The 17967-nt window shown below is 40.9% G+C and overlaps 1 protein-coding gene across 4 annotated transcripts in view; it reads left to right on the forward strand.

Moving 5' to 3' along the window:
- The window catches only part of DYM (dymeclin), a 349716-nt gene that overhangs the window by 164948 nt on the left and 166801 nt on the right, over positions 1-17967 (forward strand). For all 4 annotated transcript variants that reach the window (XM_030565834.1, XM_030565831.1, XM_030565830.1 and 1 more), the window contains one exon: positions 17607-17720. In XM_030565834.1, the coding sequence (XP_030421694.1) occupies positions 17607-17720 (114 nt within the window). The remainder of the gene's footprint in view (positions 1-17606; positions 17721-17967) is intronic.

The raw sequence follows: 17967 nt of genomic DNA on the forward strand, positions 1-17967 counted from the left end.
AATTGAGTTTATTGAACTATTGAGATACAGTATGCCCACCACCGCCACCATCACTTCCTTGCCTCATCTTTCTTCATTTATTTTAAAGGCTTTAAACATGCTCTGTCAACAGATCTCTCATTGTTTAGGCAAACAGGGCAGATTTTCCTAAAATGGCCAGTGTTGGTTAAGCCATGGGGTGAGAGCATAATTCACTTTCTGTGTCCATTTAATCCTTGTCCTCACTGCTGAGATTGCCAACATGGGTGTAATGGTGGCTTTATAATGTGAGTGATATTTACGATCTCCCTTTACTTAAAAAAAGTATTTGCCCTCCTTTTTCCTGCCAGTTTTCACATGCTTGCTCTTCTCTGCCTCTGTTTTCTTTTCTTTTCCATATTTTCTCTTTCAGTATTTTCTTTGCTTCCTTATTTTATGCCTTTGTTTCCCCCTTCAGCAGAGGATGCTTGGTGGGATATCCTTTGGTGGTTCCAGGCAGCCAGGACATACATATTTTTGTTCCTTAAATGAGTCCTATGGGAATGGGGGAGAGAATCCTGGACCTGTGGGCTGCTGCCTGAGCCCATAGTCCTGTGCATGTGAACTGCTCATGTGACCAGCTTCTCGCTGCATCTGGGAAGAGGGCCAAAAATGGATGACTTTCAAGGAGCTGCATGCTGCTGTATCAACAGCTGAAGGAACACATTGGCATTGAGTTAGAGGGCAAACCTGGGGGTCATCCAACCTTTTCCACTCTCCTTTGTTCCTTTCCTCTGTGCAGGCCTCTTTTCTACCCCTTCTTTCACACCCCATGAGTGGTCTGTACTTCCCTCTGTGCAAAAGGCCTAAAGTTGAACAAAATGCACCTTTGCTACTCCTGTAGCATTGCTTACATTGAACTCCAGGGCTTTTGTTTCCCCTTGCACTCCAAAACTTCGTCACAGAGATGAAGTGCAATGAAGAGGAGAAGAGGTTGGGTATCTCCTGCCCTCACCCAGAGAATTCAGCTATGGGTGTGCAGGAGAGGTCCCTGTCTAGACTACAACACTGCTTTAGCAGCCATGACATACTTGACTAGAAGTGGGTCAAGGACTATGACCCTGAGCCTCCAGGATTCCTGTGTTTCAAGAAAATTCCCCTCCAGTTATTTGCTTTACCCAGGACTCTGGGCAAACAGCATTTTCTGATTCTCTTGTTTCATTTCTAATTCTGAACATCCCTGAACTTTGTGGAAGAGGGGAAGAAAAGGAGGATTTCAAAATCCAGATCTGAATATTGCAGGTTAAGCCCAACTCTGTTCGGATGGACAGTTTGTGAAAGGATCTTCCTGATACCACTTCCTGAGGACCCACTCACCTGTGTATAGCTGCCAGAAGAAAATAAAAGGACAGATAAAGCCATGCTTTTTCTTTTCCTCTGGAAATCAGGTGTAGGAAGGCATTGGTGTATCTGACACCAGTTTACATCCTTTTCAGTGCTTTTAGGTGTGTATTCTCACTGTGAAAGGTGTGGGACTAGCTTCTAAATAGATTAGTTTTGTATAGTGTTAATTACTGAATTAGTTTAATTAAATGTCTTAAATCTCAAACACACAACTCCCCAAATGCTGAGAGACTCTCATAGGGAAGAAAAAAAACTTATCAATGGAGAGAAGGGAACTATCTAAATCAGGCTGTAAAATACGAATGTCTCGCACCAGTCATACAACCTGAATGAAGCTCTTATTCACTGTAAGTATTTATTGCATTTTAGCAATTTCAGCAGGAAGCTTCTTCCATCACTTGGCTGAAGTCTGAGAAAATAAGAGCATAATTTAATGTATTTTGAGTCGACCTGTTTTTCTCTGTGCTGATGCATATCCTGTAATGTTCTTATAACAGTCATTACTGTGTGATCCATTTATGGGCATATTTTCCTTTGTGGTATTACACCCACATTTATTTATTTATTGATTTTTAAGATTAATTTTAGTAAGCACAGTTTTATAAATCTCTGTGATTATACAGACTAGTAAAGAGCCCAGGAAACCACAGAAACTCTTCTAACTGCTAAAGGGTTTTTATTTAAAATAAATGTGGTCTTAGCTGCCTTGAAGAGGTGATCAAAAACATAGATCTTGTTCCTGCAACTGACTCCGTGCAGGCCGACCCCCAGGGCTCGCACAGAACCCAGTTTACTTCAGTAGTAACAGTGCAGTAAACTGGTAAATCTGGAGTTCCCTAACTGGAATGGGTCTTTGGTACATTGATCCCCTCCCACCCATCCCCAACCCCCAGCAATATGAAATCATAATTTAACTGAGATCTTCAAATGAGATGCAGTGTCACAAAACTTTTATGGTATTCTTTTCCTACAGGCAGCTGTATTTATTTTTAAATGTTATTTTATTTCCAAAGTGCCACAGTACTCTTAAAATTACCTCTTCAATGAATTTGTGCTGCCCATTAGCAAATGCTTCTGTAACTCTTCATAAAACTGTACCAATACTAACGAACACCTTCTTATAGCTCTCTAAATTAACATTCCCCAAACTGTGGGTTGTGGCCTCAGAGGAGTTGTGAGACATTGCAGGGAAATAAAGGAACCACGGGAAAGCCACAATGTCCCAGTTGAGCTGGCTCCTGTCCCGCAGGCTGGCTGGGCTTGGCTCCCTGCTCTGGGCATTGTGACCTGGCCTCTAGTGCATAAGGTTTGCATTGCCACTCACTCTGGGTATGTCTTCATTACCCAGATGGATCGGGGGGCAGCAATTGACCCAGCGGGGATCAATTTATTGCATCTAGTTAGATGCGATAAATCGACCCCCAAACGCTCTCCTGTCGACTCCTGTACTCCAGCTTGGTGAGAGGCACAGACGGAGTCGACGGGGGAGCGGCAGCAGTCGACTCACCACAGTGAAGATGCCACGGTAAATTGATCTAAGTACATCGACTTCAGCTACGTTATTCATGTAGCTGAAGTTGCGTAACTTAGATCGATTCTTCCTCCCTTTCCCCCCCATGTAGACTGGGCCTCAAATTTGACCCAGACACACCTCTTTCCTCTGCCCCCTACCCCACCACGGGGGGCTGAGCTAAACCTGAGTGGTGCTGTGACACTGTTATCCAGTAATAATAACTGGAAATACATTGTGTATGTTGCAGTTGAAAATTTTAACACTGAGTCAGTCTTCCTCAGATTCTGAAGAAATGCCTCATAATTGGAGCTGTGGGAAATTCTGAGGTTTCAATTCTCAGAGTTTCATGCAAACGCATTTTCGAAGTTCTGTTCTCTTGGGTCTACAGCCTTGGTTTCGCTTTGAGAAGTCAGAGCTACACTCAAGTCAAAATTTGCAGACTTTTCTCTAGGTGTTGTGTGCAAAGCTTCAGGTTTTATTTTCATTTTCAGTGCAAATCCATAAATCGTACCAGATTTGTTTGAAACTGGATCCGCATTCTCTTTTAAATTGTTTGACCCTTAGCAAAACTTTCTTAAAACCTTAACTAAATTTTGAATTTATGAAATCTTAAAACCTGGTAAATTTAATGTGTTTTGGGATTTTGTTGTGAGCATTTCATGCTGCTTACTTAGTCATGTTGCTTTTTGTGAGATTGTTTGCTAAAGAATAGTTGAACAATGCAAGAAAGCATACATGGTTGGGCTAGTAACTGCCTCTGTTTTGTAGCTCGTTGTCATTTTGATAAGAGATGTATTTTCTGTCATGACCACTCTTTCTGTCCATTAATTTGTAAGCTTCAGTGAGAATATAGAGGCAGACATGTCATAATTTATCTGATTAAATCTTAATTTAAAGTTCTTGTTTTTTACTGAGAGTTTGTGGATTTTTTTTTTGATGAAGCTACTTTGAAGCTGAACAGTCATGTAATGAAATTTGTTGTGTGTGAAAATAACACGTTTTGTCAAGCATAGACACAGAAAACCAATGCATTTTTAACGTAGAAACCCAGCATTGGAGGAATGTGCTAGAGCGTGGATCTCAATTACCCTCTTCTTTGCAAAGAATAATTTGCCTTTCCGGGGCTAGTCAGATAAGTTGTTCACTAAACATAATGGTAATTTCCTCAGTTTGGTAGAGCTCCTTGGGGAATAAGGGAAAATCATGGGTGAATACCTACATCAAGTAGTTTGTAATGAAACTATGGACTGTTATTGAAGCAGAACAATTCAAAACGAAGTGATTGACTTTATGGCAAGGAAACTGCTTGATTACATGCTGATGTGGCTCAGCAAAGCAAAATACTATGCTGTAATAATGAACTGCACTCCCAACATTAGTCACAGTGAAACGATGTCTTTTACAGTAAGATTTGTTAACAATGAGAGTGGTTGTATCCAAGTAAAGGAACACTTTATCTGTTTCCGGTCAGTGGATGACTCTGCTGGAAAAGGCCTAATAAAACTGTTTATGAACATTTTGAATGAGAATAAAATAAAGCTTCAGGATTGCCATGGCCAAGAGTACAACAGCAGTGTGAACATGAAGGGAAGAAACAGTGGTGTCAAGGCAAGAATCCTTATGCTGAATCCTAGAGCTTTCTTCATGCCTTGTGGCTGCCATTCCCTCAACTTGGTTGTGTCAGATGTAGCAGCAGCATCATTAGATTCAATATCTCTCTTCGGGAGTACTGCAAAGTGTATACATTGTGTTTTCAGCATCAACTATCAGGTGGAAGTTCCTCACGGACAATGTTACAAATCTGACTGTAAAGCTGCTAAGTGATGCTTGCTTGGAGAGCCGCATTGACAGCGTAAAGCCAGTGAAGTACCAAGTGACTGAGGTTTACTACACCCTGATGGAACTGGCACAGTCGAGTAAAGCCAAGGTCAGAATCCAAACCGATGCACAAAGCCTGGCAAACCAGATCACCTCACTTTACATTTCTGGTTTCAATTGTGGTTTGACATGATATCCTGTTCCAAGCAAACATTTGTAAGCTGAGCATTACAAACTCAGTCAATGGACATTGTGACCGCTACTACTTTAATGAGAAACTGCCTTGATTTCATTGTGGCCTACAGAGACAATGGATTTGAAGACACCATCACTGCTGCCAAAGAAATGGTGGAAAACCTAGGAGTTGAGCCTGTCTTCAAGGAAAGTCGTATTCTCCTAAAGAATAGTCAGTTTGGCTATGAGGGCAGAGATGAGAAGATGGGAAGCTCGGGAAAAAAAATTCAAGAGGGATATATTTTTTTTTTTGAACGCTCATTGATACTACTCTAGTGTCCATCAAAGAAGGGTTTGGACAAATGAAGCACCACAAAAAGACCTGGAGCGGTTTTGTATGACCATAGTAAGCTGCTGGCACACAGGAAAACACTCTTGAATAATTGTATGGGCCTTCACCAGATGCTGACACATGGGGAATGTTCAGACATCAGTGATAAAGATGTCTGTGTTGAATTAGACAACACTTCAAGTTCTCCAATTCATTCATGATGCAGAGCTCAAGGATGCTTTTCCTAATGTGTGGATAGCTTTGAGGATTCTGTTCATGCTGCCAGCCACTCATGAGTGGTGAGTGCAGCTTTTCGAAGCTCAGGCTCATTAAAACATATCTTCGATCGATGATAGCTGGCAAGAGACTGACATCGCTTGCTATTTTATCGCTTGAAAATACCATTGGCCAGTCTTTGGATCTCTGTGACACTGTGCTTCAATTCACAAGGGCAAAGGCGAGAAAAGCGACCTTTAGCACTAAAGGGCTAGGATTAACTGTCTAAGGCTGTTACCTACTGTAATACTATTTAACACTGGTCTACCTAGTGTTGGTGCACAGTTCAATTTCTTGACGTTAGTACATTTCAGTTATTCTTAAAATTAAGAAGTTTCTGTAAGCTTAGAGGACATTATTTTTATTTGCTTATATATGGTAGGAGTAAATAAAGGTTTACAGATCCTAGCATGCCAATTTTTTGTCTTCTGTGATGGGGTAAATCATGCATGCAAATCATACATCAAAGTCATGAAATGAGCTACAAATGCAAAAAAAAAAAAAGTATCCAAAAGTTTAACAGATGGGGAGGTGGGGCACAGAAGACGTTCCTCACCTGGGGAGTGATTCAGTCTAGGGTTGGCCCTGAATAGGTCTATTTTATACAATTTATCATGGTGTCTTTTTTCAATCTCTCATTATTAGTCCTCCCTACAGATACCATGGCGTTCATTTTCTGTGTGTAGTTCTCGTTTTCCAAAACTTCATGCATACCTTGCTTTAATGTTATAGCCCTGTCAATTTAATCTCAAACTAGTGGAAATGGCCACATAAAGCCTTAAATTTTACCTTTCCCTCATCCATTCATATACACTGCATCTGAAAATCTTTTTGTGGTACTTTCATTCTTCCCATTGGGTTCCTCAGCCTTCTTTATGCTTCCAATAAATATTAATTTCCCTTTAGTCTCCCTCCTTTAGAGTTTCTGAGCCTCTTCAGCATAAAATGCCTACCGGAAATGTTCACACTTAATCGCATCCGTAGCACCATCATCACTTTGTCCAGCACTACACAACTGTGCAACATAACATGAGGTCATGTGGGTTTTCCCCAATGTAGATTGCAATTGTTGCCTTCCCTTTCCTCCAATGTGGGAAATTAGAAGGTGCTGACAGAAGATGGCCTGCTCTTAACTACTGCTTCATTCTTTATTTGTTTTTGTGTCCTGTAGCATGGTCATGAAGGTTTATTTTTCAGGATTTTCTTGAAGTTCTACTCAAGTTTTCTGAACCATGTTAATATGTATTTTTTACTCACTTTTTCCTACTTAGTGACAAATCATCCTTTCCTTTTTACGGTATGCATTATCTTTACTTCTGTTTCACAAACTACAGTCTACCCCTTTTCTTCCTCCTCACTTATCCTGGGATACCTATCTCCTCTGTGTGTCTTCCATGTTCTGAACTACTATTAGTCTGACAAAGTGGGTATTCACCCACGAGGGCTCATGCTCCAATACTTCTGTTAGTTTATAAGGTGCCACAGGACTCTTTGTTGCTTTTTACAGGTCCAGACTAACACAACTACCCCTCTGATATTAGTCTGATGATGACCATTTCTTGCTTAGTCTAACCATGTTATTTCCTTGCTTCATTCTTTGAGCAGCTTGTTCTCATTACTGATTATGCTTACCTTGCATTTCTATCAGTGATAGCTGCATCTTTTATGACTTACTCATACAATAAGATTCACTATTTGTTAGCCAGATAGCATTCTTTAACATTTCCATTATGACTTTTGCAGCACATGGTTATTGAAAATGTGTCCCTGTTTTAGTGATCAATCACTTATTTTGTTTCCATATATGAAAGGAATCTCCTGTATCCAAGGCTGCAGTTTAAGTATTAACACACCACAATTATATTACTAGCACTACGTTTTCCTTTCCTGGCCGTACCTTTTCTAATTGTATCTAGTCTGTGATGGTATTTGTGGCATCGCTATTGTTGAATTGCTCTATATGGTGGTCTACAAAGTGTAAATGTATTAAACAGACAAGAATGTTTGCCTCCTAGAGGTTAGTCTAAAAGGCATTAGATGGTACAATGCAGAACAGTACAAACAGGGCCATCTAAGGAAGTGCATAGTCTATGTAGTGGGACTACATTATGAAAGAGATGGATCTTTAGGAAATTTTTGAAAGAGGTCTGAAGAGGGCCAAATTAGAGTGCTATTTCAGGCATATTTTATTGCATGAAAGAGAACATTAATTTGGGTGCAGACCAACAAGACATGGAAACAGTTAGAGAACAGTGAGTGCAGCACAGAAAGCAGATGGTGGTGTAAGAGGAAATAAATGCAAAGAGGGTAGGCAAGTGAGGAACTGCAGAGCCTTGAAAAATTAAAACATTCCTCTAAACAGTCATTTCTATTAACTTGATTCTTTCGCTTGGACTTTCAGTTGGAATCTGTTGACTAACATGTAGATAAAATGGATCACCTACTTCTTGATCGTTTATAATGTAATTTTGTATAGAACCCCATAACGTGTTCAGGGTAATACAACATTATCTGTCCTAGTATCAGTGACCCAATTAGTGCCCCTAGTATATGTGTCAGAGCTGCACTTCAGGTGCTCTGCAAAGGAGCCCTGTTCATAACCAAATCCCGAAAGCACATGCCTCAGTGTCTGTAAAATAGGTAAAACTAGTGGAGTAGATTGCACTGTGGACAGGGATCAGAGGGCTGGCCTGTACTGGAGGAGGTTGGTGCCTCAGGACGAGTTAGGCAAAGAGAGCAATGTGCATCATACAGTAGTAGGAGGAAGATACAGAGCTCAGTTGTGCAACAAAAGCAGAATTGTTTCATTGGCTTAAAATTGTGCACAGTTTTTCTACTTTGAAACACAAGAACAAATGTATATAAACTGGCCATCAACAAGTTTAGGCTTGAAATTCGATGAATGTTTCTAACCATCAGAGGAGTGAAGTTCCGGAACAGTCTTCCATGGGAGTCATGGTGGCAGAAAAACTAACTGGCTTCAAGACTGAGCTTAATAAGTTTATGGAAGAGATGGTATGTTTCTCTCTCTCAAAAAAAAAAAAAAAAAAAAAAAAAAAGAGTGAGAGAAAATTACTTACCTTCACAGCAACAGAATTATAACTATCTCACTCACCCCACATTTCCTAAATGTTTAAGGAGTTTGCCTTAGGAGGTCATATGTTGACTTTTAGAGTGATTATAGCATACGTTTTTAGGGATGGTGTTTTATATTTGGCTTTCATAGGGTAACTCTTACTTTCCCTTGTGGTTTGGAATTGGCAAGAATATCCTTAATGTCTTAGGTACTGGCATCTGGTGAATATTCAAAGAGGAAGTGGGAACCATGGCTAGCTAACAGAACTAAACCCCATTGATAAGAGATGCCTGGCTTGACTTGTACTTACAGTTTGAGACGTAAGGGTGCAAGTTCTGTGAGATGTCATTTGTCACTGTTCATGGTAACTGCACCTGTATTCCTTCTACATGGTTCAACAAGGCACCCACTCTAGACTCCTGGCTCCTCAGCCGTCACTTCTCTTGGGCAATGACTCGTGTTTCTCTGCCCCTGACTAGGGTTTTTCTGGGCTGCACAGTTCCCTGTCTGTACTGTGTTATTCCCAGCAATCTGAGTGCCCCCTGTGTATATAAAAATAGAAACAACACTAAAAATCTTTCTTCCTTCGCAGGCTGTAGAAGAAGTTAACTTGATTAGTTCATGGAGTTTCGTGCATGGAAGTATAGAGAGTACATGTAAAGACATACCGAGGAAAAGCTCTGGTCACTAACTGGAAAAAGGATGCTGCTTTAAAATACACACATACATTTTGAAAGATAAAACTCTTTTGCTGTTTGACATCCATTTGGAATTTGACCAGCAGAGTTCTACTGTCTTATAATGGCATTAGTGATGTCCCAAACTTTCACTCCAGGAAATGTAGGAAAATTCAAAGAAAAGAGAAGATTGGTGAATTCAGAAAGATGGATAAGAAGGGAGAATGAGAAGAGTCATCCTTTTAATATATTCTTTCTAAAAAATCCAGTCTTTTTCTTCGTCCCTCCCCAAAGAAATGTCTAAATTAAAAACAAAATAATGACTGTGTGTTGGTCTTTGGTTTTAAAGCCACTTGCACAGCCCTGACAATCTTTTTATAGTACTGATCACATATCCTATTGCTATTCTGTTGCATGAAAACTATCCTATGTTTGGGACTTAAAAAAATTACCATATTAAAAACTTGGGATTGTGAGTAAATGCTACCAATGCACAACTTATTTGTTTGGGGAGGAGAGAGTAGGTTGGTTTTTGTTTTTATAAAACAAAGAAAATGAGCAGTGGCAAAATACATAGTATTTAGCAGCCATGCATGGTCCTCAGTGTTTGTAAATTTGCAGACGACACACAGATTATGGGAGTGGTAAATACTGAAAAGGACAGGTCACTGATGCAGAGCAATCTGCATTGCTTGGTAAACTGGGCAAAAGCAAACAAAATGTATTTTAATATGGCTAAATGTAAATGTCTATATCTAGGAACAAAGAGTGTAGACCTTTCTTACAGGAAGGGAGGTTCCTCTTTTGGGAAGCAGGGACTGGAAAAGATTTAGGGATCATGATGGATAATCAGCGGAACATGAGCTCCCAATGTGACACTGTGGCCAAAAGAGGTAAAGTAATCCTAGGATGCAAGAGGAATCTTGAGTAGGAGTAGAGAGGTTATTTTACCTCTGCATTTGGCACTGCTGCTATCGGTGCTGAAATACTGTGTCAAGTTTTGTATCCACAGTTCAAGAAGGAATGTTGATAAATTGGAGAGGATTCGAAGAAGAGCCATGAGAATGATTAAAAGATTAGAAAAACATGCCTCATAGTGATAAATTGAGCTCTTTTAGTCTATTTTATTTAACACAATGAAAGTTAAGGGGTAGCTTGATTGCACTCTGTAAGTATCTACATGTGGAACAAATATTTAATAATGGGCTCGCCAATCTAGCAGAGAAAAGTATAACACAATCCAATGTCTGGAAATTGAAGCTAGACAAATTCAAACTGGAAATAGGACGTAAATTTTTAACAGTGACAGTTACTAGCCATTGGAGCAGCTTAACCAGGGTTGTGGTGGATTGTGCCATTATTGAGGATTTTTAAATCAAGATTGGATGTTTTTTAAAAGATCTGTTCTAGGAATTATTTTGGGGAAGTTCTATGAACTGAAGGTCAGATTAGATGATCAGAATGGTACCTTCTGCCCTTGGAATCTGTAAATCTGTGATGCAGCAATATATTTATGAGCAAAATATTCTGATTACTGCGTAAATTAGTCATTTATTTTTGGAAAAGATGTGGTTTGTTAAGTCTAGCTTTATTGGATAGAAAATATTAAGAAGGTTTTGTCTTAAGGCTTATCCTAGCTAAATCGGTACTATTGGCAACTCTGAGTTTTGGTGTTAGTGCAAGTACAAAATAAAGGAGGAGAGGTATCCAGGAGGTGCCTTGGTTTGGCATCTGGAAGAATGAGTAAAATAGTACATTAATCAAACAATTGGACTTAAAGGGTTTTACTTAAGAGGAGTGGGGGAGATACTTGCAGAGCAACAATAATGAAAGAGACCTCGGGCGATAATGAGCAGGAAATTGAATATGAGCCTCCTATGTGTCGATTATTTTTTTATTTTTTTTGAAAGATGGGGAGTTGATTTCATTTTGATCAGCCTGCAAATACATTGTGTTATGGACCAGGAAATTTATAAGAAGTCACTGTTGAGACTGCACCTAAAATATACCATAAGTTTCTCTGCACTTTGGTACTTAAAAAGTCTTTAAATTGGAAGTATGAAAAATTACAAGAACAAAAAATGTAAAGTGTGGCCAGGCGGAGACTAAAATAACTCGGGGAGGGGCGGGAGGAATATATGATTTATTTGGAGAGCATAAATCCTGACAGAAAGGAAATACCCGTGATAGTCCAGTGGAGTATAACTAATTAGAATTGGGATGAGATTGGGTAAAGAGGAAGATGTAGGCTGAAAATTAAGAAAAATTTCCTAGCATTGAGATCTTTTAGGCTGTAGAATAATGTTCCAAGGGAATTGATGGGAAGTTCAATTGTTTTAGTCACTGAAAACTGGACTGGACAAAAAGCACTTGAGAATGTACTGTATAGGAATAATCCTGTATTGGCAGTAGAGTGGGCAATATGTTTCTTTCCATCCCTAATACAATTATGTGATTCATAATTTCCATACTAAAGCTATGAAACAAATTGGATAAAAGTTGAAACACTGGCTTCCAGTGTATTACAGTAACTCCTTGCTTAATGTTATAGTTATGTTCCTGAAAAATGCTGAGTGAATCCAATTTCCCCGTAAGAATTCATGCAAATTGGGGTGGGGGAGTTAGGTTCCAGGGAAATTTTTTTCACCAGACAAAGGACACACACCCCCCCCCCCCCGTGACTGGTGTAAAAAGCCGATGCCCATCAGCTCCTCACGGTAGCTGTGCAGGTGCGAAACCCACATCAGCGACAAGTGTCGCATCTGTAAAGGCTTCAAACCTCGGACAAAAAAGGGAAAAGGACATACGTCTCTGGGCACTCCGTAAGGAGTCTGCGCTGGCCCCGGCACTGGAACCATCCAGATCAGACTTCGCTCCCAGCACCATCTTTGGACTGATGCCAGTCCCCCTTCCCCCCACCGGAAAGAAAGCAAAGAAAGGCCTGCAGAGGATAATCTCCTACATCCCATAAAGGGAAAGCTAGGGCCAGAGGGGAGCAAAGACCCAACAGGGGCAGGTCCTCACTTCCAAGTGGGAGTCGGGCCCCAGCTCAGGTGGAGTGGGTTAGCCCATACAGAGACGTGCCTGCCACCCCAGATAGAAGCGTGGGCACTCAGCACCTGGACATGCTGTCGAAGCCTTACGCCCTGCAGGCTACTCAGGGCATCCTAGTCCTACCAGTGCCTCCCACAGTGGCTACAGCGATGCCCCATTCCAGTGGTAAACCTGCCATGACCACCCTCCTTCCTCCTTCCCCACTGTCAGAGTTTCCAGCAAGAAGGAACTGAGGGTGGGGGGAACCACCAGCGCCCCTTATACTGAGTCATACAGGCACCACTCCAGAGGGCACCAGAGCCAGTCCCCAACAGATACCGCTGAGGGGAAACCTTCCAGCACCAGTGCATATGATGAACACACACACCTACAATGGAATGGACATGAGCAACACATCTCGAAGAACACCAGTTACAAAAAGGTAACTGTCTTTTCCATTCCATTAATGGTTGAATAGTTCAGGAGCTAGGAGTCCTGCAGGTCTCCACTAGATATGTCCTCCCAGTATGACAGTGAATCATTGATAACTGCTCTTTGAATATGTTTTTTCAACCAGTTGTGCACATACTTCTTCGTAGTAATTTCATCTACACCATGTTTTCCTAGTTTTCTTATGAGAATGTCATGTGGGATTATCAAAATCTTTAGTAACATCAAGATAAATCATGTTATCTGCTTATACGTATCCAGTTGGCCAGTAACTCTGTCAAAGAAGGAAATGGTGTGACTATCAGAGATGCTGCCTACAGTTTCTTCCACTATCTTGGGTGAGAAGTGTGAGTGCTACATACATCTAAAAATCAAGCCAGACATTTATTATTTAAATACCCATTGTGACAGACTGACAATATCTTGAAGAAATTTTATGGAATTAAGATAACCTTTATTGAGTTAAGTTACACCTTGCTGAGTTTGGATTAACATCTTTTGAGGTAAATCGTATTAAAAATACAACTGTGTATGTGTTGCTGTCACATTATATGTACCTTCTGTGGTAGGGAGAGGGGATGCTAATAAACTTCCTCCATTATTAGAAGTTCCTTTGCAGTTCCCCTGGAGAGAGATGTGTATATACTAATTCAACCTGGATTTTCCAGAGACCATCAGACAAAGAACAGACTTTTGGGTAAAAACCTTCATTTTCAGCTGACTCGGGGCCTTCTTTCTGGTCCAGCAAATGGACAGGACCCCTGATCCACAGAGGCTCCCAATCCTTAAGGGAGGACAGGAAGAACTTGGCCTACTGAGGCTTCGTAAGACTGTGTGCTTGTTCTAAGCTGAATCTTTGATGAACTTATTACCACAAGGATGCCCTTACGGTGGGTTATTAAAAGACTGCAGTTGTCAGAGCCCCTGTGAGAGTTGCTATGAACTCTGATAAGTTTATTAACATATATGTAGGTTCTTCTATTCTTTTTTAATGTCTTTTTCTGTAATGCTTTGTACCTTAAGAATAGAGTAGGCTTGCTTAGAAAGAACAGTGTTATAAATTATATCTGTTACTTGGGTCTGAAGAGAAAGCAAGCAGGAGGCCTAGGAAACCTATCTGTGCTGGGAATTACACAGTAGAGGCAAGGGAATAGGGCAGTCTGGGGGTACGTCTTCACTACCCGCCGTATCGGCGAGTAGCAATCGATTGCTCAGGGATCGATATATTGCGTCTCATCTAGACGCGATATATCGATGCCCGAACGCGCTTATATCGATTCCGTAACTCCTCCAACCCGAATGGAGTTGCGGAATCGACAGGGGGAGCCGCGTACATCGATCCTGCGCCGTGAGGACAGTGAGTAATTCGATCTTAGATACTTCGACTTCAGCTACGTGAAGTTGCGTATCTAAGATCGATTTTCCCCCGTAGTGTAGACCAGCCCTGGGAGTAGCCGGTCAGAAGGGGGAGAGATGTGCATCTCCACTCGAGAGGCAAGAGCTGGGGAGCTGAAAGCCTGAGAGTTAGATACTCTTGCTGAACCATTGAGTGAAAATACCAGTGCATTTGCCCCGAACTCTGACATCCACGTTTAGAGAGGTACATTCTTGCAGACTAACGTATGTCCTGGGATTACTATATCACCAGAGAATAATGAGCTCTATCTATTGAGGCATGGCCAATGCATTTATTTTCAAATGCATTTGCCCTGTAATAGTGTGGAATTACAATGCCATGATTTCTGGTATATCAAATTGCCGTTATATCCTACGTCACCCATTACACTAGTGTACTTTTTAATAACGACCTCCTATACTTTTTTGCTTTGGTTCCAAATGTTGTGGCAGATTTTTTGCAGAGTTAACAACCTTAGGGCTGCATTTCTCCAGAATCCCCTGTAGACTTCAGAACACAGGCTGCACTCTTTTTCTCGTAATTGTATATGTTAGGACTTCTGATTCACAAGACATTTTGTAACTTTTTTTAAAACATTCTGGAGTTTCACCAACTGCATTTTATTTTCTGAAACCTGGACGCTTCCTTTATAAAACGTTTTAAAGCCTTTCCCATATGACACTGTCTCTTGCTTTAGGTACCTCTTATAACTCCTGTTTGAAAGCCGGGGTGTATATGCAGGTCCTTGATCCACCCCATTAATCCCAGAGAGGAAGTGAATGTGAAGATGCCAGAACCTGAAGTAGTACCAGGTGTCACCTCCTCTCTTTGTCTGTGTATTGTAGTGACCACCCCTTCAGATCTTTGTTTCTTTCTGAGGATAGTGGCTGCCACCTCCCCATCCTTCTCTCTTCTGGAGGAAATATTTCCCTCTAAGTCTGTTACCCTAGAGGCTGTAAAAGTCAGCAGACCAGAGGACAGTTATTCATTGCTGCTTCTTTGGAATGGGTAAAGCTGTTTGCCATCTGAAGAGCCTTTACTTGGAAAAGAGAGAGTATTGGTCTGTCTTGGTGCTATCCAAAGGACAGATGAGAAGATGAACACAATCAGCCTGGAAGACAAGTTTCCCACCCTGCTATACCTTATGCTGGGGTTGGGCTCCACCCAATACAGTGAAAGTAGTTGTTAGGCTGGATTGGCTTTTAGGGAAGTCAACCAGTAGTAGTATCCCTCACTTTGAAGTAGGGTGTGGAACTTGGATACAGCTTGGATTCCCAGAAGAATAGCTGAAGACTCAGGAGTCACTGAAGTTCTGATACATTGGCAAAATATTCTAGTCCTGATGTACTTGGTCCATACCCGTCCAATTTGAGCTCTGCCAAGGGCTTTTAATTTGACTCTTAAGCTAGAAGTTTAATTATCGGAAGGAAGTGAATACTTGTGCATGGGGTGCAGTACAGTTGCACAAAATGTTATTTTTAAAAGGGGTGTTTGAGTCTGAAAGCTTTCTATTCAACACTTGATAAATGAGGGTCTGGTTCTGGAAATGTGGAAGGGGAACCTAGCTAACAAAATGAATCATAACAATTCCCTTACACTCCAACTGAAGAAGCAAAAGATAGCCATTGTCTCTGCTGTTCCTCTGACGTAGGCCTCTCCATGAACTCTTATCTCATAACTTGTAAATTGTACTCTGTCAGGATGCACATAGATTGAATTCCCTTTCTGAGGATATAAAATGGTGCAAAAAACTCAGTGAATCTGAGACCGACTGCCTTGAAAACTACATCTGCCACGAGGGTTTACTTATAATACTTACTCCTGAGGGAATTCTGTGCCAAAAAAATAAAAATTCTGTGCACAATATATAAAAATTCTGCAAATTTCTGCAAGTTTTATTGGTCAATAAATAAATGCAGAGGCTCCAACATGGCAGTGAGGAGCACAGGCGACTGGCTGCATGAAGGTGAGAGATCACCCGGCAGCCCCCCAACCCCCAGGACACGGACTCAGCGGTGAGACTGCACCCCACTCTGACACAGCATAAGGCCTGGGCCTGCTTCAGAAACACTCTGCGGCTCTGCCCAGGTATACCAGGTATGGGACAGGTAGGCTTAACCAGGCAGGATTCAAGTGTGGAGGGGCTCAGTGAGGGGTAAATGTGTCACGGGTTTTGAAATTCCGTCCATGCTAAGCGGATGTTTGGAGTTTTGTACTGGCTTTGTTAACAAGAGTCAGTTCCTTGCCTCATTTTATTGCTAATGTTGATTTAAACCTGCAACAAATGACCATTCGGAGGGCTGACAGATCTGTCCCTTAACAGGGTGGCTGTTTAATAAAAGTGAAGCAGAACAGTACCCTGTTAGTTTGAGGGTATTTTTGAATGGTCTCAAGACAGGAGGTTTGCTAATACATTTTTAAACTATTGCATAGGTTTTATTGTATATGCATTTTCATATTATACTTTTTTGTAAATCTCATATATTGCATTGAAACTTAACTCATACTAATATCTTTCATTTACGTAGAGTAAAATCTCTATATGAAACCACCCTTATTAGACAGTTTCCTGTTTCACTACTGTTCCCAAAGTATTCCCAGATGCACTGAGTACAGTTCTTCTCCACCTTTAGGGAGCTACCTCCATTATAAATTTATTTGTATTGCCCATAGAACCTAGGAGCTCTAGTCATGGTAAGCGTCCGATCTTTGCTGGTCTCTTAAATAATCTTTCAAGACAGGTTTCACTTTGCATAAGAACATAAGAACGGCCATACTGGGTCAGACCAAAGGTCCATCTAGCCCAGTATCCTGTCTTCCTACAGTGGCCAATGCCAGGTGCCCCAGAGGGAATGAACAGAACAGGTAATCATCAAGTGATCCATTCCCTGTCGCTCATTCCCAGCTTCTGGGAAACAGAGGCTAGGGACACCATTTTGCCCATCCTGGCTAATAGCCATTGATGGACCTATCCTCCATGAACTTATCTAGTTCTTTTTGGAACCCTGTTACAGTCTTGGCCTTCACAACATCCTCTGGCAGCAAAGAGTTCCACAGGTTGACTGTATGTATGTTGTGTGAAGAAATGCTTCCTTTGGTTTGTTTTAATTGCCTATTAATTTCATTTGGTGTCCCCTAGTTCTTGTGTTATGAGAAGGAGTAAACAACACTTCCTTATTTACTTTCTCCACACATATGTGCACGTGTGTGTGTGTGTGTTCACTCATACTAGTTCAGCACACCAGTAATTTTTTATTCACATATCTCCTCTTTGTGCCATTTTCACATGAGCTGCAAAACAAAGTTAATAAGATCTGCAAGTTGGATACTACTGCAGTATCCTTTGAAACTCTAGAACACAATAAAGTTTAGTGTATTGAACTTGGAGGGTAATTTATTTGTCTCAAGGGAAGCAAGAGCGCAGAGAACTGCATGATTTTATGTCATCTCATTCACAGTTGAAATGTGGTGTTGAAAGCTATTTTTTCTCCTCATTGCAGATATTGAAAAATATCACTTGGTACTCAGAGCGTGTTCTAACCGAGATTTCACTGGGGAGTCTCCTAATACTGGTGGTGATAAGAACCATTCAGTACAACATGACAAGGACAAGGGTAAGAGGTATATTTAGAACTTACGCATGTAGTGTATATATGTGGTTTTTATCAGCTGGCGTTCAGTTCCAAACAGTGGTAAAAAACAAAAGTGAACCTTTTTGCAGCAAATGAGCACCTAAACACAGTGGGGGAGGCAGAAAAAAAGTCAGTACTCAGGTACAGTACGAGATGCTTCTGAATGTGTAAAGCAATTTCTGTGATATCATTCAGTTCAGCTGCTTTGATTACTAACATACAAAGTCCA

The sequence above is a fragment of the Gopherus evgoodei genome, chromosome 6, assembly GCF_007399415.2.
Source record: "Gopherus evgoodei ecotype Sinaloan lineage chromosome 6, rGopEvg1_v1.p, whole genome shotgun sequence".
In the NCBI taxonomy this organism is placed as follows: domain Eukaryota; kingdom Metazoa; phylum Chordata; order Testudines; family Testudinidae; genus Gopherus; species Gopherus evgoodei.